This window comes from Entelurus aequoreus, linkage group LG22 (genome assembly GCF_033978785.1).
Source record: "Entelurus aequoreus isolate RoL-2023_Sb linkage group LG22, RoL_Eaeq_v1.1, whole genome shotgun sequence".
Taxonomy (NCBI): Eukaryota; Metazoa; Chordata; class Actinopteri; order Syngnathiformes; family Syngnathidae; genus Entelurus; species Entelurus aequoreus.
Genome location: NC_084752.1, coordinates 4,572,685 through 4,593,775, shown reverse-complemented (window position 1 = coordinate 4,593,775; position 21,091 = coordinate 4,572,685). Strand labels below are relative to the sequence as shown.

The 21,091-nt window shown below is 39.4% G+C and overlaps 2 protein-coding genes across 8 annotated transcripts in view; both read left to right on the top strand.

Annotated features, from left to right (window-relative positions):
* Positions 1-2,107, top strand: part of rnf150a (ring finger protein 150a) — a 106,046-nt gene extending 103,939 nt beyond the window's left edge. For 5 of the 7 annotated variants that reach the window (XM_062032320.1, XM_062032316.1, XM_062032318.1 and 2 more), the window contains one exon: positions 957-2,105. In XM_062032320.1, coding sequence (XP_061888304.1) covers positions 957-1,069 — 113 coding nt within the window. In that variant the 3' untranslated portion in view covers positions 1,070-2,105. Of the gene's footprint in view, positions 1-956 lie in introns of all 7 variants that reach the window. The other 2 variants (XM_062032317.1, XM_062032322.1) reach the window with 2 other exon arrangements.
* Positions 2,108-2,553: 446 nt separating this feature from the next.
* Positions 2,554-20,828, top strand: aimp1a (aminoacyl tRNA synthetase complex interacting multifunctional protein 1a). The gene is made up of 4 exons (XM_062032324.1): positions 2,554-3,139; positions 11,555-11,760; positions 11,828-11,996; positions 16,781-20,828. Exons 1-4 carry the CDS (start codon positions 2,767-2,769, stop codon positions 16,963-16,965), a joined length of 933 nt encoding a protein of 310 aa, XP_061888308.1. The 5' UTR covers positions 2,554-2,766; the 3' UTR covers positions 16,966-20,828.
* Positions 20,829-21,091: the final 263 nt, after the last annotated feature.

The following is a 21,091-nucleotide window of genomic DNA, read 5'->3' as shown; positions in this document are numbered from 1 at the left end:
CTGAAGTGGATCTCGTAACTTAAGTGTTGAAAGTAAAATAAAAACCTAACAAAAATGTATCATTTAATTAGTGGGGCACCTTTTGGATCCCAAATATATTTAGTGATTTTTTATTTATCTTTTCACTGTGATTACTCAAAAATATGAAAGAATTAAAATCAATGGTGCCCTGCATTATTGATCTAGGGCTCTAATTACCAAATACTGCATATTTCAGTTTTACTATAAAAAAAACTAAGTGGTTTTTGACAGAAAAGCCATAAAACATTTTTTTTAATTTGTATTACTTTATATCAACTTGAAGTTGATATAGAGATTTACTGTAAGCGTTAAATAAGTTCCAAAAAAAAAATAATCTGACTTATTTTTAACATTTTAATGACTGAGACCCTTTATGGTCCCCGGGACCCCTAAAGGTAAAATAAATAAATAAATCCATATATTTTGTTAAGGTTTGAAAATGAAAAATATCAAAATGGCCCCCACATGCTTTAATTTTTCCGTGTGCGGCCCTCAGTGGAAAAAGTTTGGACACCCCTGCTTTACAGTAACAACTTTATTACCTCTTGTGTATGTTGTCTCTTCTACTTTTTGAGCTTTGCTTTTCCCTTGTCTACAAGCCTCACTCAGGACAGCTTTTTCTTTGGCTAGAATTGCTATTGCGACATCTAGTGGACACATTTAGAACTGTAGTTTCTTTCATTCAAACATTTTCATTCATTTTTATACTTGGCAAACTCATCTTGCAGGCTGCATGTTTGACACCCCTGGTGTATCGGGACACTCCTAACAGGTAATACAGGCTTTATGATGGCCACAGCTTGACCCCGGAACAGATTCTTTTAATTTCAGCGCTTTTTTTATGGTAAAATTGTATTCTAAATCCATCCAAATTTGGACTATTCACACATATTCACAGCATTGTTCCCTTACTGCTCCTTCCAACAATCACTCAGGCGAGCAGCAGCTTCCTGTCAGCAGCGACTCGGACTCTTCCATCAGCGCGACCCGACAGAACCAGTGCACGCCAAGGAAGCACCGGGACGTGGAGACGGTCGCGTGTGTGTGATGTAGCATCTGTCAGTGTTAAGTTCGATGCATGTTGGAATAAAATTCTGCTTGTTTTTGTTTTTTTTAACCTATTTGACAAGCGTGTTTTGTTTCCAGGCAGCACGGTGGAAGAGGGGTTAGTGCGTCTGCCTCACAATACGAAGGTCCTGGGTTCAATCCTGCGCTCTGGATCTTTCTGTGTGGAGTTTGCATGTTCTCCCCGTGACTGCGTGGCTTCCTCCCACCTCCAAAAACATGCACCTGGGGATAGGCTGATTGGCAACACTAAATGGTCCCTAGTGTGTGAATGTTGTCTGTCTATCTGTGTTGGCCCTGCGATGAGGTGGCGACTTGTCCAGGGTGTACCCCGCCTTCCGCCCGATTGTAGCTGAGATAGGCTCCGGCGCCCCCCGCGACCCCGAAGGGAATAAGCGGTAGAAAATGGATGGCTGGATGGGATTGGTTCCATTCTGACGTGACCTAAATCATTTCGAAAATGAAAGAGTTGTTTTGCCCCTGAATTAGGGAGCCGTAATCACAAAAGTGATCTTTAGTACTCTTTGGGTTTTCCATTTTATAGGGCACGGGTGTCAAACTCGAGGCCCGGGGGGGGGCCAGATCTGGTCTGCCACATCAATTTGTGTAGCCCCCGAAAGCGTGGAAATAATATGTGGAAATAAAGTACCTTATCTTTTTTTAATAAATGTATTACAAAAATAAATATACTGCGTACAATTACATATATTTACACTTTAACCATCACTAATAATAAAACAAATATTATATTATGATTAGGGATGTCCGATAATGGCTTTTTGCCGATATCCGATATGCCGATATTGTCCAACTCTTTAATTACCGATACCGATATCAACCGATAGCGATATCAACCGATATATACAGTCGTGGAATTAACACATTATTATGCCTAATTTGGACAACCAGGTATGGTGAAGATAAGGTACTTTTTAAAAAAAATGAATAAAATAAAATAAGATAAATAAATTAAAAACATTTTCTTGAATAAAAAAGAAAGTAAAACAATATAAAAACAGTTACATAGAAACTAGTAATGAATGAAAATTAGTGAAATTAACTGTTAAAGGTTAGTACTATTAGTGGACCATCAGCACGCACAATCATGTGTGTTTACGGACTGTATCCCTTGCAGACTGTATTGATATATATTGATATATAATGTAGGAAGCAGAATATTAATAACAGAAAGAAACAACCCTTTTGTGTGGATGAGTGTAAATGGGGAGCGAGTTTTTTTGGGTTGGTGCACTAATTGTAAGTGTATATTGTGTTTTTTATGTTGATTTAATTAAAAAAAATTTTAAAAAAACGATACCGATAATAAAAAAAACCGATACAGGTCATTTCCGATATTACATTTTAACGCATATATCGACATCTCTAATTTTTTACTGTCAATATCGGCTGCCGAGTTTAATTTTTTAATGTTTTCAGCTGGTTGTGTGCCTCCGGATTTTTTTAATGGAAAAAAAAAAAGTGTCTTGGCTCAAAAAAGGTTGAAAAACACTGACCCAAGTTAGTACTCACTCTGAGGATGCACACTCCAGTACAGTAGGTGGCGGTAGGCACCTATAACGTTGGTGGCGACGCGCCATAAACTGAAGAAGAAGAAGAAGAAAGCGGCGGTTGTTTCCTGGCCCATTTTATCCGGGAGTCGACGTCCACCGTCTGGCCGCAATGGGTCGCAGCCGGGAGCTGAGCGACTTCCAGCGGGGCATCGTGGTCGGCTGCCACATGTGTAAGAAGACCCTGCGGGAGATTGCGAACCTCTTAAACCTGCCGCGCTCCACCGTCAGCAACGTAGTGCTACAATGGAAGCGGGAGGGCAGGACGTGTCCGCTCCCCCGCTGCGGCCGCCCGCACATACTCAAGGAGGAGCACCGGCAGGTCCTGGAGAGCCTGGCCCAGGAGCACACCTTCCCCTCCCTGCAGGCTCTCACCTGCGAGTTCCAGCGAGCGTCGGGGGCCAAAGTCAGCAAGGCCACGGTGAGCAGGGAGCTGCGAGAGATGGGGCTCCGCCGGCGGGGGTCCACCGAAGGCAAGGCCAGAGGTGGGTTCAGGGCCTAGCGTCCAACATCTCAAAAGTCTCTTTAAAGACAAATAACCAGGCTTTGTCTCATTTAGGAGCTTTAGTTACCACAGGGGTGTCCAAACATTTTGACTTGGGGGCCGCATTGGGCTTAAAAAATGTGGTTGAGGGCCGAAAGCCGACTGCATGTAAAGTAACAACTATATATATATATATATATATATATATATATATATATATATATATATATACACACTATATTAATATAATTGGATATTAAGAGTATGCAAAAGTTTGACTTCTACCTTATTTATTTCCGTGACAACCTCCTTAAAGTTTTGTAATCAATCAGAATGATCAAGCAGCTAAAATGCACCAAACATGGATAAGTTTGGAGAGTGTTAAGCATTTTCCCATCATGCTTTGTAATGGATTTAAATGGGTGTAATTGTATTTTTATGGTGATTGGATGTTTTTCATAATATCCACAAAGTTCAGCGACCATGTCTGTTTACATTTTGTGTTGATTGGATTTTTTAGATTTTTTTTTTGCACCATGACGAGAGAAGGTTGTTTGCATTCGGTCATATAAATAGATGCTGCACATTCCAAACATAAGAAGTCTTTGACCAAGAAAAAAGCATGTTGTCCCCTAGATTGCGTCAAAATAGCAGCATTTAAATTGTTATACTTTTAAAATGAATATAAGATTTTTTATTAAACTCATGAGGGCCAATTTGAAGTCTTCAAATTGGCCGTACTTTGGACACCCCTGAGTTACCATAAACAGGCGACGCCATGTTGTTTCAGGGTTCGTTCGGGTGCTTAACCCTTGTGTAATGTTCATATTGTCGTTACTCAGCCAGCGTTTGTGAGTCTGATGGACCCCTTGCATTTTGTGGCTTTTAATGCCTCACAATCAAACACTTTTATGTTAAAATATTAGGGGTGTAACGGTACACAAAAATGTCGGTTCGGTACGTACCTCGGTTTAGAGGTCACGGTTCGGTTCATTTTCGGTACAAAATATACATTTTTTGGTTTTTTATTTACCAAATGTGTAAACAATGGCATAACATACATATACACACAGGGTCCATTGCCAGGGTTAATGTGGTCAACATATATAAAATAAAAACTAAATAAGATAAGGCTCAGAATTGGTTTCATAACAAAACCTTTCTACATATTAAGTGCTTTTTTTGATTGATTGATTGAGGCTTTTATTAGTAGATTGCACAGTACAGTACATATTCTGTACAATTGACCACTAAATGGTAACACCCCAATAAGTTTTTCAACCGGTTTAATCAACATTAAACTGCCTCAAGTTGTTGCTCAGATTAAATAAAATGACAAAACTTTTCTTCTACATATAAAAAGTGCAACATTAAACAGTTTCAAGTCAACTCAGCCCCCCCCCCCCGCCCCCCCATAGCCTGGCTAACTTGGCAGTAAGAGGATATATGGGCTCATCGTTCTTCCACCATAGAAGTGGGTCAAAATCTAGTTTCTAACGCAATATGGACTAATATCTGCTGCTATAAAAACATTTGTTATTGCTTTAGCCCTGCCTGACTCGCCGAGGAGAGGCTGCTTGAATGCGGTGGTGACGCTTCAAAATGGGTTAGCATGTTTGACGTGTTGTCAGAAGCAGCTGCTGAACAATGTCGGCAAACCTCCGTCCGCCATTGTTGTATCGCACCGAAGTGTTCCCAAACGGGAGATCTTAACTGCTGGAATCTGAAGAAATCGATTATTGTTTTTTTTTGTACAGGCGCGAAACAGGACAGTCGCGTGCCGGTTAAGGACCCCCCGGCAACTTTGTGATTTTATTGGACGCAGCCCCGCAAGTAAATGGGGGGGGGTTTGTAGGGGGAAGAAATTTGGCGTGACACAGCCCGGTCGCTGCTAGCATGCCGTGTGTTGTGCCTCGGTGTGCATTGTTTACGCAAAGTGCGCTACGGTACTTAATATGTCCGTGTGGAAACTCGTTCGGTACACCTCCGAACCGAACCGAAACCCCCGTACCGAAACGGTTCAATACAAATACACGTACCGTTACACTCCTATAAAATACTGAACAGATGTTTACCTTATCCCAATAAACATCTGTTCAGTATTTTAACATAAAAGTGTTTGATTGTGAGGCATTAAAAAGCCACAAAATGCAACGGGTCCATCAGACTCACAAACGCTGGCTGAGTAACGACAATATGAACGTTGCATGGAAAATTTCTCTGCCGGTTTCTGCATCCCACAGGGATTCTTCTTTTGTGTTTCTGCACCCGCGCTTCCCACACAAGGTTGCAACATTGTTTGTCAACACTGGCTGCTCTCATTTTCTCGCACATTTGACCCTCTGATGTTCTGTGTACCTCATACTTGCCAACCCTCCCGATTTTCCCGGGAGACTCCCGAATTTCAGTGCTCCTCCCGAAAATCTCCCGGGGCAACCATTCTCCCCATTTCCACCCGTACAACAATATTGGGGGCGTGCCTTTAAGGCACTGGCCTATAGCATCCGCTTTTCCTCCATACCAACAGCCCAGACACATAATATATGCGGCTTTTACGCACACACAGGCGATTGCAAGGCATACTTGATCAACAGCCATACAGGTCACACTGAGGGTGGCCGTTTAAACAACACTGTTACAAATATGCGCCACACTGTGAACCCACACCAAACAAGAATGACAAACACATTTCAGGAGAACATCCGCACCGTAACACAACAGAACAAATACCCAGAACCCCTTGCAACACTAACTCTTCCGGGACTCTACAATATACACCCCCGCTACCCCCAACCCCGCCCACCTCAATGCAAACCCATTCAAGATAACAAAAAAATAATGAACCATTGTTGGGCAGGATTTCATAGATGTGACGTAGCGCCGAAGCGGCCGTTTGATTCAAACAACAATGGCAACAATCATGTAATTGATTCCGCTATTGCAACTGTTTTGTCGAATCTATCGAATATTAATTCTTTAGAAAAGATGAAAAGACTGTTCATATTGTGCTTACATTGCACATCATTAGCTACTGCATGTCTTACCATTCACGATTTTGACTTACCTCAGTAACACTTTGTCGTGCTCTGGTTTCACTTGTTGGCCTCAGCAGTTTAAAGGCCTACTGAAAGCCACTACTAGCGACCACGCAGTCTGATAGTTTATATATCAATGATGAAATCTTAACATTGCAACACATGCCAATACGGCCGGGTTAACTTATAAAGTGACATTTTAAATTTCCCGCTAAACTTCCGGTTGGAAACGTCTATGTATGATGACGTATGCGCGTGACGTCACGGCGGCAACGGAAGTATTCGTACCCAATGTGTCACCATACAAACTGCTCTGTTTTCATCGAACAATTCCACAGTATTCTGGACATCTGTGTTGGTGAATCTTTTGCAATTTGTTTAATGAACAATGGAGATTGCAAAGAAGAAAGTTGTAGGTGGGATCGGTGTATTAGCGGCTGGCTGTAGCAACACAACAAGGAGTACTTACTTGGATAGCAGACGCGCTAGCCGATGCTAGCCGCCAACCACATCTGTGATCGGGTGAAGTCCTTCGTCGCGCTGTCGATCGCTGGAACGCAGGTGAGCACGGGTGTTGATGAGCAGATGAGGGCTGGCTGGCGTAGGTGGCGCGCTAATGTTTTTATCATAGCTCTGTGAGGTCCGGTTGCTAAGTTAGCTTCAGTGTTGTTAGCAACAGCATTGTTAAGCTTTGCCAGGCTGAGAATTATTAACCGTGTAGCTACATGTACATGGTTTAATAGTATTGTTGATCTTCTGTCTATCCTTCCAGTCAGGGATTTATTTATTTTGTTTCTATCTGCATTTGAGCCAGATGCTATCACGTTAGCTCAGTAGCTAAAGAGCTTCGATGATGTATTGTCATGGAGATAAAAGTCACTGTGAATGTCCATTTCGCGTTCTCGACTTATTTTCAAGAGGATATAGTATCCGAGGTGGTTTAAAATACAAATCCGTGATCCACAATAGAAAAAGGAGAAAGTGTGGAATCCAATGAGCCAGCTTGTACCTAAGTTACGGTAAGAGCGAAAAAAGATACACCCTGCACTGCTTCTCTAGTTCTTCACTCTAACGTTCCTCATCCACGAATCTTTCATCCTCGCTCAAATTAATGGGGTAATCGTCGCTTTCTCGGTCCAAATCTCTCTCGCTCCATTGTAAACAACGGGGAATTGTGAGGAATACTAGCTCCTGTGACGTCACGCTACTTCCGCTACAGGCAAGGCTTTTTTTTATCAGCGACCAAAAGTTGCGAACTTTATCGTCGTCGTTCTATACTAAATCCTTTCAGCAAAAATATGGCAATATCGCGAAATGATCAAGTATGACACATAGAATGGATCTGCTATTCCCGTTTAAATAAATAAAAATTATTTCAGTCGGCGTTTAAGAGCTGGGGGAGCAGTAGGTGTCGGGATGGGGACACAATTTCGTTGTCCCGTTTCTGTGCGACAGACACCTTTGCACTCTGTGATGTCGCCGAAGGAGATGACTGTTCAGAACTCGGTTCTTCTTCAGTTTTTTGCCATCTTTTAAAAGTGGACACAGTGTTTTTGAGTTTCCCTATCAAGCGAAAGCACCGTAAGCATATTCGACACGGCCTCTCCCGAACGTTCAACAATTTCAGACCCAAGTTCTGTTAGATGTTCGTCTATGCTTTTTTTGGACACACCTTCTCATTTCAATGTGTTTTCTTTATTTTCCTGACTATTTACATTGTAGATTGCCTTCGGTGACAATCTACAATGTAAATATTGTCAAAACTATGCACTCCTGTGAAGTGAAAACCCTTTCAGGTGACTACCTGTTGAAGCTCATCGAGAGAAAGCCGAGCCCTAGTGGTTAGAGTGTCCGCCCTGAGAGCGGTAGGTTGTGAGTTCAAACCCCGGCCGAGTCATACCAAAGTAGGGCTGGTCGATATGGCCTTTTTTTAATATCTCGATATTTTTAGTCCATGTCACGATACACGATATATATCTTGATATTTTGCCTTAGCCTTGAATGAACACTTGATGCATATAATCACAGCAGTATGATGATTCTATGTGTCTACATTAAAACATTCTTCTTCATACTGCATTAATATATGCTCATTTTAAGGCTGCAACTAACGATTAATTTGATAATCGATTAATCTGTCGATTATTACTCTGATTAATAATTGGATAAAAGAGACAAACTACGTTTCTATCCTATCCAGTATTTTATTGAAAAAAAGCAGCATACTGGCACCATACTTATTTTGATTATTGTTTCTCAGCCGTTTGTAAATGTTGGTTTATAAATAAAGGTTTATTTAAAAAAAAAATTTTTTAATTAAAAATATTTTTTTTTTAAAACTCTGCGCATAGCATAGCTCCAACGAATCGATGACTAAATTAATCGGCAACTATTTTAATAATCGATTTAATCGATAAGTTGTTGCAGCCCTAGCTCATTTTAAACTTTCATGCAGAGAGGGAAATCACAACTAAGTCAATTTAGCAAAAGTGTATTTATGAAACAGTTATTAAGCAGTGGCACAAACATTCATGTCATTTCCAAAACAGAAAGTGCAAGATTGTCAGAGACATTTTAAAACAAGCTATTAGTGCACTTTTGTGCATGATGTCACTAAGATGACATATCAAAACAACACTAAATTAAAGTGCACTTTTTGTACAGAACGCCACTACAATAGTTTAAAACAAATAAAGTGCACTTTTGTGCATGATGTCACACGAGATATTTCAATAAGTGTCAAATAAAAATGAGCTGCATAATAGCAAATCAAATAGTGTACATCCTTCGCTATGTGGTAGGTTCCTGCGGACGTTATCTCCTTCTGTTGTTGACTATTTGTTTCATACGGTGTTGATGTGGAAATGGTTGCTTGGGCATTTTGTTGGTGTGGCACCGAACGGAGATGTTGACATGCGGAGTAAGCACTCTTCATTCTTTAGCGGGTGACTTTTCAAATGATGCTACATATTAGCAGTGGTGCTACTTTTTGTAGCAACACTTCTGCCCCACACTTGACAAATTACGGTTGTCTGTTCGACATATTCCCACTTGAAGCCAAACCACCGCCAGACGATGGACCCCCTGCTGTTTTTCTTGGGAATTAATTCTTCCTTCGTTTGTTACCAGATTCGCACCTTCTTTCTCTCGTATTACCACTCGCACGACAGCTAACGTTACCAATGCCGCTACCTCTCTGCTCCGCCCGGGCGTATACATATGTGACGTATGTAGGGCTGCAACTAACGATTAATTTGATAATCGATTAATCTGTCGATTATTACTTCGATTAATTATCGGATAAAAGAGACAAACTACATTTCTATCCTTTCCCGTATTTTATTGAAAAGAACAGCATACTGGCAACATACTTATTTTGATTATTTTTTCTCAGCTGTTTGTACATGTTGCAGTTTATAAATAAAGGTTCATAAAAAATAAAAAAAATTACAAAAAAATAAAAAATTGCCTCTGCGCATGCGCATAGCATAGATCCAACGAATCGATGACTAAATTAATCGCCAACTATTTTTATAATCGATTTTAATCAATTAGTTGTTGCAGCCCTAGACGTATGTAAGAAGGTGCGCTTGTTTAAGTCTCTGTGAGAAGGAGACAACAAAGAGTGAGAAACGCCTGTAGTGTAATGCCCGCAGCTAAAAGCAACTGCGTGAGAACGTATACTCTAGGGCTGCAACTAACTATTCATTTGATAATCGATTAATCTGTCGATTATTACTTCGATTAATAATCGGATAAAAGAGACAAACTACATTTTTGTGCTATCCAGTATTTTATTGGAAAAAAAACAGCATACTGGCACCATACTTATTTTGATTATTGTTTCTCAGCTGTTTGTAAATGTTGCAGTTCATAAATAAAGGTTTATTAAAAAATAAAATAAAAATTTAATTAAAAAAAAAACCTCTGCGCATAGCATAGAACCAACGAATCGATGACTAAATTAATCGGCAACTATTTTAATAATCGATTTTAATTGATTAGTTGTTGCAGCCTTAGTATACTCCAATATCACGATATAGTCATTTTCTATATCGCACAGAGACAAACCCGCGATATATCCAGTATATGGATATATCGCCCAGCCCTATACCAAAGACTCTAAAAATGGGACCCATTACCTCCCTGCTTGGCACTCAGCATCAAGGGTTGGAATTGGGGGTTAAATCGCCAAAAATGATTCCCGGGCGCGGCCACCGCTGCTGCCCACTGGTCCCCTCACCTCCCAGGGGGTGATCAAGGGGATGGGTCATATGCAGAGAATAATTTCACCACATTTAGTGTGTGTGTGACAATTATTGGTACTTTATAGAGATGTCCGATAATATCGGCCTGCCGATATATGCGTTAAAATGTAATATGGGAAATTATAGGTATCGTTTTTTTTATTATCGGTATCGTTTTTTTTTTTGTTTTTTTTTTAATTAAATCAACATAAAAAACACAAGATACACTTACAATTAGTGCACCAACCCAAAAAACCTCCCTCGCCCATTTACACTCATTCACACAAAAGGGTTGTTTCTTTCTGTTATTAATATTCTGGTTCCTACATTATATATCAATATATATCAATACAGTCTGCAAGGGATACAGTCCGTAAGCACACATGATTGTGCGTGCTGCTGCTCCACTAATAGTACTAACCTTTAACAGTTAATTTTACTCATTTTCATTCATTACTAGTTTCTATGTAACTGTTTTTATATTTTTGTACTTTCTTTTTTATTCAAGAAAATGTTTTTAATTTATTTATTTTATTTTACTAATTTTTTTAAAAAAGTACCTTATCTTCACCATACCTGGTTGTCTAAATTAGGCATAATAATGTGTTAATTCCACGACTGCATATATCGGTTGATATCGGTATCGGTTGATATCGGTAATTAAAGAGTTGGAGAATATCGAATATCGGCAAAAAGCCATTATCGGACATCCCTAGTACTTTAAAACAGTAATCAGTGCAAAAGGTTGCTATTTTGAAGAAACTAGAATATAAAACATGTTTTCGGTTATTTCACCTTTTTTTTGTTAAGTACATAACTCCACATGTGTTCATTCATAGTCCAGTGACAATCTACAATGTAAATAAAAAGTCATGAAAATAAAGAAAAGGCATTGAATGAGAAGGTGTGTCCAAACCTTTGGCCTGTAAACCTTTCAAAATATGCACTGATGCAGGTAAATAAACTCGACCATTGCCTGAAACCCGGAAGTGCCTCGAGGTCACGTGATTGCAACCCAGCAACTACATGTCGGGGAAACTGTGGTATTGAAAAGTGGTGTACAGTGTACCTAATGAAGTGTCCACCAAGTTTTGATGCGATTAAATGATCATTTAATCTTCTCTTGGATGCCAGAAAGAAAGAAGGCACAGCTGCCCTCCGGTCCGGACAACGCTGCGGACGGTCCGAACAAAGCGGAGGTCTCCCGCCTGGACCTGAGGGTGGGATGCATAATCCGAACCATGCAGCTTCCCGAAACGGACAATCTGTACTTGCGGCACGTGGACGTGGGAGAGGCCCATCCCAGGACGGTGGTCAGCGAGTGTGTGCCTGTTAACCAGGTGCGGCGTCCTATCACACGGAAATGAAATGTTGCGTCGACTAATGTCGGCGCATGCCGTGTGTCAGTTGCAGAACGGCATGGCCGTCCTGCTGTGTAACTTGAAGCCGACGCAGGTCCGAGGCGTGGCGTCGCAGGCGGTGGTCGTCTGTGTCAGGTCGCCGGACAAGGTGGAGGTCCTCAGCCCTCCCAACGGAGCTTTTCCTGGGGATAGAGTCACCTTCCGGGGCCTCCTAGGTACTGTTCAACTCCCCCGTGCAAAACATCAGCTTTGTTCATATTTCAAAACAATATTTTTAATTGGAAATATAAATAATCAGTTCCAGGTTCAAACTATGACACCTTCAGTCGCTGTAAAGGTCATGTTTTTAAATCACATTGTAACTTTCTTGTCGTGCCATTGCAGTGTTTCCCGCACATTCATTTATTTGTGGCGGCCCGCCACGAAAGAATTCCGTCCGCCACAAATTTAAAAAAAATAAAATAAATATATATATATATATATATATATATATATATATATATATATATATATATATATATATATATATATATATATATATATATATATATATATAGTTAAATCTGAACAGCCGATATGGGCATCTACATCAACTATATGATTTGCCTGAGAAGCAGGACAGGACAAAATATATATATATATATATATATATGGAAGCAGGACAGGACAAAATATATATATATATATATATATATATATATATATATATATATATATATATTTTGTCCTGTCCTGCTTCTCAGGCAAATCATATAGTTGATGTAGATGCCCATATCGGCTGTTCAGATTTACTTTACAAAAGAGAAGTGTAGGATACTTCTCTTGTTGCCTTATTTGTATTTGACCACTACTGTTTTCTGTTTATTTGTTACTGACTGTGGCAGGACACCTCTGCCTCTGTTTCACTTTATGTTGCTGGTAAATAATATGGTTGTAGTAGTAGACTAAAGTTAAATGATTTAGTATGCACTAATTAAAGGGGCAGAGCTTTAAGAGACATTTTAGCTTTTATATTTTATAAGATATATTTTTTGTAAGAACCACAATTAGTTATAATAATAATAATAACGTACATTGAAAATACACTCAACCCTAACTCAAAATGCCGGACATTTGAGGCATTTAAGAAACTCCGCCCTGACAGCTCCGCAAAAGAGGACATGTCCGGTGAAAAGAGGACGTATGGTCAGTCTATCCTAGCCCGTTAGCTGCTAGCATGCCGTGTGTTGTGCCTCAGTGTGCATTGTTTACACAACGTGCGTTACGCTACTTAATATGTCCGTGTGGAAACTTGTTCGGTACACCTCCGAACCGAACCGAAACGGTTCAATACAAATACACGTACCGTTACACCCCTAGTATCAGACAATCTCACTCATGGATGATTGGTATCAAAATGGGCAGTATGAGACCTGATCGGAACATACCCATTTAAAATGTAAAAATGTCCCTTTTTAATTTTTTTTATGAGTATAATTACATTTTATGTCAAATATATTTTTTAATATATTTTTGCTCCTGACATATTATTAAAAAAATGCTATAAAAAAAAATGCTATAAAAATTGAAGGTACCTATTGTAAGTAAATATGTATTTTTTTTTCCTGAACAACCCAAAACATATATCAGGCATGTGATTTTTCCGTCTAAAGTCGGAATTCCGTCTTTTTTAATCTCGGGGGGGAAAAAAATTATCTCCCGTTTTTCCGTTTTTTTTCCCGACCCTAAATCAAGATTCGAGACGTAGTTTATATTACGCCGTAGTTGATTGGTCGATATGTTCCTTGTGACCAATCAGGACATCTGTTATGAATGATGACGTTAATAACGTCATCATTCATAATGGTTACTACGGCCATTTTCCATATGTAAACAATGTCGGTTCTCGAGAGAAAGGACGCTTTACGAGTAAAAGAAATTGATAAACATGTCAAAAATAAGTTCCGATGGGACTGGATGGAAAGGGAAATCACTGATACTGTTGGGAAGAAGAAAGTTACGACTTTGTTCGGTGATTTTATTCGGAAAATCGATCGTCCAGGAAAGGTTTTGTGCACGTGGTGTCATGATAATAGTGACTATGGATCACGAGGTTTCAAGGCTTTGGAAGTACTTGCGAAACGCCAAAAACATATGAAACAACTTGAAGCAAGGAAAACTAACTTTTAACTAGCTGGTACTTAGAGATGTCAACCGAAAGTGAGCAAACCTTACGGACTTCATCTTTTGTTTAAACTGCCGTAGACATCGAGAGGAAAGATCCGCCCACTTCAGTTGCAGACAGGGTTGTTAATAATGAGGTAAGCTAAAAAATATTTGCTTGCGAAATACGCATGTTTGTTTTAAATATTAACCAATTATTGCTTTGCGAAATATAAATGGGGTTTTCTAAAAATAAAAAGCCATGTGAAAATATATTATGAAATTACAGAAATTCAAAGAGTCGCATTATTGATTCCAGTTAACAATTTATTTGAAATAAATTTGCATATAATACTATTTTGTAATATTATGTTCTTTTGTAGTCTGTTGAAACTATTGTCAGTGGTGTAACAATCTTGAAGGTAAATATTTTCACACTTGTTTCATGCAATATGTCAGTGTCCTCACATTATTATTATTTCCTATTTTCAAATATGAGTAAACAATACTAAACATGTTTAATCATTTTCATAAATATATATCCTATTTTGGCGAAAAGAATGAAATGTTTACATTACATGAACTGAAGTAATGTGGTAATACTGTAAATAAACTGTAGATAATAACACTGATCGATGTGACACCTGTGGATGTGAAATGAACACAAGATGTAAATATTAGTGACTAAATACTGTTGGGACTGAACCATATACAGTGATTCATTGGCGTTGTTAGGCCTATTTTATGGGGGCTCAAGCCCCCATAAAATGTTCTTAAGCCCCCCTAAATAATTTAGTGTTAAAAAAAACCAAAAAAAAAACTTTTTTTTTTTTTTTAAACAAATACTTGCCGACATATTCATTATAAAGTGGCCCGAATATGAGTTTAAATAAATAATCATATAAACTGTCATTGTTCACTCAGTTTCCCCTCACTTGTGAAGTGAAGTGAAGTGAATTACATTTATATAGCGCTTTTTCTCAAGTGACTCAAAGCGCTTTACATTGTGAAACCCAATATCTAAGTTACATTTAAACCAGTGTGGGTGGCACTGGGAGCAGGTGGGTAAAGTGTCTTGCCCAAGGACACAACGGCAGTGACTAGGATGGCGGAAGCGGGAATTGAACCTGCAACCCTCAAGTTGCTGGCACGGCCACTCTACCAACCGAGCTATACCGCCCAGCGTAAGGTAGAGAGCCTCTTTAGTGCGTCGGTATCCAATCCATTGACATCTTTGGTACTTTAACTTTAACTTAACTTAAATTCCACCTGTTCATATAGAAAATGCCCACATCACTCAAAACCCAGTCCGCATTTTCTCTGCGACCTTGCTTGCGGTCCTTGGACTTGTTCATATAGAAAATGCCCACATCACTCAAAATCCAGCCCGCATTTTCTCTGCGACCTTGCTTGCGGTCCTGCAGGTGTACGAAGCACATTAGCACACAGCACTGCAGAACAAGAACCTTGTGTCTGCAATTGTAAATAATTTATTTTTTAAGTTTTGTGTTTCTTGTAGAATCTATATCAAGTATATTAGCCTATTGTTAAAATAATGAAAAGAACATAATTAAATATATTTGTCTTATTGTATTGTTAGATTAATAGCTGTTGTATTATTATAGGGTGGCTTGTTAAACATTTCATCGGATTTTCAGAGGGTGGAAAAACCAATACATTTAATATAAAATGTAAAATGAATAAATACATAAAAAGAAAAAGAAAAAAAATGGTTAAAAGCCATCGTCCCGTCATTTCGTCGCGTGCAATTTTTTTACCGTCCCCGGGACGATGGGATTACATTAGTCTCAAGCCTTGGAAGTTACATTTTATTGTTTGCATTATTTGTTTCAGCATTGCACTTTGAAGATGGTCCCTCAGCTTTTTGACAGCTTTGGCTCTTTTTCAGATCAGCAGACGGACTCTAAGTCTTCCTTATTTACAGTATATATAAAAGTTTCTCATTTCTATTCAGACTTCCATATATATTTAATTTCCTTAACGGCTTGCCATAAAATATATATATAAATATATTATATACAAGCCAAATTATCCCAATCCAGATATTACTTTAATTCAAGTAATTAAGTAATATTTCCAGGGCTTGAATTTACAACCATTTTAGTCACATATGTGCCCAAAATGTAATATGTGCAACTTCTAAATATTTGGGAACAAACAATTATTGTATTGTGAGCTAAAGTGGTGGCATTAGCCTCTATGTTGTGAAGTAATAACATAGAGGCTAATGCCATGACTTTCATTGTGTTTCTGTGTATCTTGAAGGATCATGCAAGTCATTGTTTCTTGTTGATGCTGCCAACAAAATGTCACTGTGCAAACCCATGTTTGTTGCTGTACTGAACACAGATTGAAAATAAACCCACTGAAATAATAATAATAACAATGATTAATTTCTAAGTCTTTGTTAGCCGTTTGTGAAGTTTTGTGCTCGTGCGCTACGTTCGCTCGCATCCTGCATCTCCTGGGGGCTAAGCCCCCCCTGTCCTTAAAAGCTAGTGACGCCCCTGCAGTGATTCATTAGGATAATTGGGTTATGTATGTTCTATTAATGATGTTTTCATGTCTTTAAACACTAAAATATTTTCTTCAAATGGTGCTGTCTTTGTTAATTTTGGCATGTTAAATTGGTGAAAAACCAGGAGCTTCGGGGGGCATCGCCCCCCTTGTCCCCCCCCTGGACCTGGCAGGGGGCCTTCGTCCCCCAGACCCCCGGAAAAAATCACATGCCTGATATATACACTTGTATTTTTTGTACATTTTTTTGTTGTTGTTGCTTTAATAAAATGTTTTCTTACGAAGAACTAGTTCATGACCCTTGCTTGATGGTCTTCAGGTAAACCGGACAGAGAGCTGGACTCGGCCCAGGTGTGGGACAAGGTTCATGCAGACCTGCGCACAGACGGCCAGTGCGTGGCCACCTACAAGGGGGCGCCCCTGGAGGTGGCCGGTAAAGGTGCGTGTCGAGCCGAAACCCTGAGCGACTGTGAAATCGTCCTAACTCACGGAGGCGCGGCTTGAAGGACCTTTGCATTATACAAGGAAAAAACAACAACATTCCCACCAGAAGGAGACTGTGGAAAACATGTTTATGTTTTACACAGTCTAACGTTGTCACGCCAACATGCCAGTAACTCCCATCTTTACAATTGTGAACGTGCCTGCACTCAGGTGTGCAGTGAGTAGGGTTGGGTATCGATTGGAACCGGGACTAACTTTCCGATTCTCCCTGTATCGTTCAAAAGTTTAAATTTCGATTCCTATTTCCGATACCCAGTCCGCCGACCGGAAAAAATAAATACATTTTTAAAAAATATGTCCCCCGAACCGGAAGAAGAAGCCGCTGAGCACCAACGAAGAAGCGCCCACCGCCGGAAGTGTTAGCATAGCCGAGCGAGTCAGTCAAGCTCAAGCATGGATAGCGGGCGTCGGCGGTCGAAAGTGTGGCTTTACTTTACAAAAAAAAAAACAACGAAATAACCGCGAAATAACAGAGCTCCATGTCCATCAAGAAAGGAGTGGAGAGAGAGCTGCAGATGTACCAGGACGTTCCACCGATACTTATGTCTGACGACCCTGCTGCATGGTGGTGGAACCAACAAAAGACTTATCCTTTGCTGTCAGATCGCGCTTTCTCCTATTTATGCGTTCAAGCTTCTTCCACACCCAGCGAACGTGTATTTTCCACAGCAGGAGACACTATCTGTCCAGAACGCTCACGCGGTCATTTTCCTAAACAAGAACTGTCTCTGATTTTATACTGTACCTGCTGCTAATCTGGACTGGCTTTTGCAAGTTGTTTCTTATTGTTTATTTGCTTTTCTGCACCAGGTTAGCCCATCAGTGGGAGCACGCTAACATTTTTAAGTACCTGCAGCATCATACACTTGTGTGTGTAAATGTGTTTTCATGAGGTTTCCTGCAGCATCATACACTTGTGTGTGTGAATGTGTTTTCATGAGGTTTCCTGCAGCATCATACACTTGTGTGTGTAAATGTGTTTTCATGAGGTTTCCTGCAGCATCATACACTTGTGTGTGTAAATGTGTTTTCATGAGGTTTTCAAAAATAAAGCTCTCTTGAGGAAAGTGTACCCCTGGGAAAATGTATTTATAATATTTATATCCAAGTTCATAGATTTGATATTTATATTCTAGTTGAAAACAGCCCTGTGAGGAATTTATAGTAAAGTTCATAAAAAGTTAATGGAATTTAAAATTGATGGAGAATGTCAGACTATTTCATTCAGAAAGACTGTAGGTTAGCTAGCTCATTTAAAATATCCTAAACATTTTTTTGACCCTGCCTCTTAAAAGAATCGAGAATCGTCAGGAATCGGAATCGAAACAAAGAATCGGAATTGGAATCGTTCGAATTCAAACGATACCCAACCCTAGCAGTGAGCGACGCTGTGATGTCGTCGCAAGCGCCACCAGAATAGACCACGCTCCATTAATTCCATAATACCAACAATTTATACACCGTATTTACCGGACCATATGGCGCACCGGACTATAAGGCGCACTGCCGATGAGCGGGTCTATTCAGGTGTTTTTTCATACAAAAGGCGCACCGGATTATAAAGCGCATTAAAGGGGTCATATTATGATTTTTTTCTAAATTGAAAACATTTCCTTGTGGTCTACATAACATGTGATGGTGGTTCTTTGGTCAAAATGTTGCATAGATGATGTTTCACAGACCATCTTCAAGTTGCTTTCTGACAGTCGCTCCAGGATGCGCCGTTTTGCGGGCGGGTCTTATTTACGTGCCTCACCTTCCACAGCGTCTCCTCCCCGCCATCTTTGTTGTAGCGATGTAGCGTGCAAGGACGGGAGTGGAAGAAGTGTCAAAAGATGGAGCTAACTGCTTTGATGACGTTCAGACTTTACTTAAATAAACAACGGAGCAGCATCTCCTCATCCGTGGCTCACCAGTGCAAACGTGTCTCGTGAAAAAACATCCGACCGGAACTCCCTAATAACTAAAGTTCCTTGGGTGAATTATGTAAACTCACTACACCTGTAGTTTTTAGCGCTTCCATAGAACTTGACGCTACTTTATGTTAGAAATGGCAACAGCGGAGGATGAATGCCCCATAACAAGAAGATAGTGAAAAAGAAGAAACTTATCGACTACGGTGTCGGCACGTGGGCACATTTTCAGGACTTATGCAGATCCCAAATACACATCAGCAGGTACCAGAATGTAAGAAAACTTGGTTTTGCATAATATTGCGAAGACAAAACGCCAGATAATGTCTCCTAATGGGTGCCATTTTGCGGTCCTTGTACACACACCATAGTAGTAGTAGCCGCAATGCGCCGACAATCCATCAAGCGGTGCGGCTTCAAAGTCATACTAAAACATTTTGGCAGATTTTTGAGTGCTGTGTGTAATGTTCTTTATTTTCAATGGAGCATTTATTAAAGTTTTGATGTTGTTTACTGGCGTCATATTGCTGTCTACATGTATCTCTTATGTGTGACTGCCATCTACTGGTCACACTTATCATTACACCATCTACCAAATAAAATTCCTTTGAGGTCGGTAAGCACAACCAGAATTATTCCGTACATTAGGTGCACCGTCGATTTTTGAGAAAATGAAAGAATTTTAAGTGCGTCTTATAGTCCGAAAAACACTAAGCATTTTGTTTTGCATTAGGAATGAGACAATACCAAAATATGATGGGTTGAATAGAAAATATATGTATTTTAGTGCATATGCTTAAAGATTATAAGGTAAAAAGTAGGGGTGTTACGTTATGTGTATTTGTATTGAACCATTTCGGTACGGGGGTTCGGTTCGGTCCGGAGGTGTACCGAACAAGTTTCCACACGGACATATTAAGTAGCGTAACGCACGTTGTGTAAACAATGCACACCGAGGCACAACACACGGCATGCTAGCAGCTAACGGGCTAGGATAGACTGACCATACGTCCTCTTTTCACCGGACATGTCCTCTTTTGCGGAGCTGTCAGGGCGGAGTTTCTTAAATGCCTCAAATGTCCGGCATTTTGAGTTAGGGTTGCGTGTATTTTCAATGTACGTTCAGGGTTAAGAAGGGGTTGAAAACAAAACAAATTGTGCGCGCAGCAGCATTGGTGAGGGAGGGACAGAGACAGAGAGAGAGAGTTATGATAAACGCACATGCGTCGCCAGGTTCTGCTTTTTATCCATAGATTTGTCAGATTAAATTTTTTATTATCTATAGCAGGGGTGTCAAAAGTGTGCCCCGGAGGCCATTTGCGGCCCACAGCTAATGTTTTAAAGGCCCACGGCACATTCTAAAAATACTATTCAAATAAACAAAAACATAACAAAAGTGAAATAAAAAAGCTTAAAGGTTAAATGTCCTTTAGAAAAAGTTGCAATGTTGACTAATAAAACAGCTGTTTTTTTTCTTTCAAACTGTCATTGCTCAAAACATAATATTGAATCAAAATCAATGTTATTATGAATATTGACCTATCCAAGGTTCCCATTACTTCACATCAAATATTACACTAAGAAAAATATTTTTGGTGGAAGATTTTGCAAATTTGATAAATAAATAACTAGGGATGTCCGATAATGGCTTTTTGCCGATATCCGATATTACGATATTGTCCAACTCTTTAATTACCGATATCAACCGATATATGCAGTCGTGGAATTAACACATTATGCCTAATTTGGACAACCAGGTATGGTGAAGATTAGGTACTTTTTAAAAAAATTTGTAAAATAAGATAAATAAATTAAAAACATTTTCTTGAACAAAAAAGAAAGTAAAACAATATAAAAACAGTTACATAGAAACTGGTAATGAATGAAAATTAGTCAAATGAACTGTTAAAGGTTAGTACTATTAGTGGAGCAGCAGCACGCACAATCATGTGTGCTTACGGACTGTATCCCTTGCAGACTGTATTGATATATATTGATATATAATGCTTACGGACTGTATCCCTTGCAGACTGTATTGATATATATTGATATATAATGTAGGAAGCAGAATATAAATAACAAAGAAACAACCCTTTTGTGTGAATGAGTGTAAATGGGGGAGGGAGGTTTTTTGGGTTGGTGCACTAATTGTAAGTGTATCTTGTGTTTTTTATGTTGATTTAATTTAAAAAAAACAGATACCGATAATAAAA

What these genes read in the sequence shown, in the direction of transcription:
- aimp1a (XM_062032324.1), top strand. Translation starts at nt 2,767, where the DNA reads ATGGGTCGCAGCCGGGAGCTGAGCGACTTCCAGCGGGGCATCGTGGTC. An exon ending in AGTGTGTGCCTGTTAACCAG is followed by an intron (nt 11,761 to 11,827) that starts GTGCGGCGTCCT and finishes GCCGTGTGTCAG; the next exon opens with TTGCAGAACGGCATGGCCGT. An exon ending in CACCTTCCGGGGCCTCCTAG is followed by an intron (nt 11,997 to 16,780) that starts GTACTGTTCAAC and finishes GATGGTCTTCAG; the next exon opens with GTAAACCGGACAGAGAGCTG.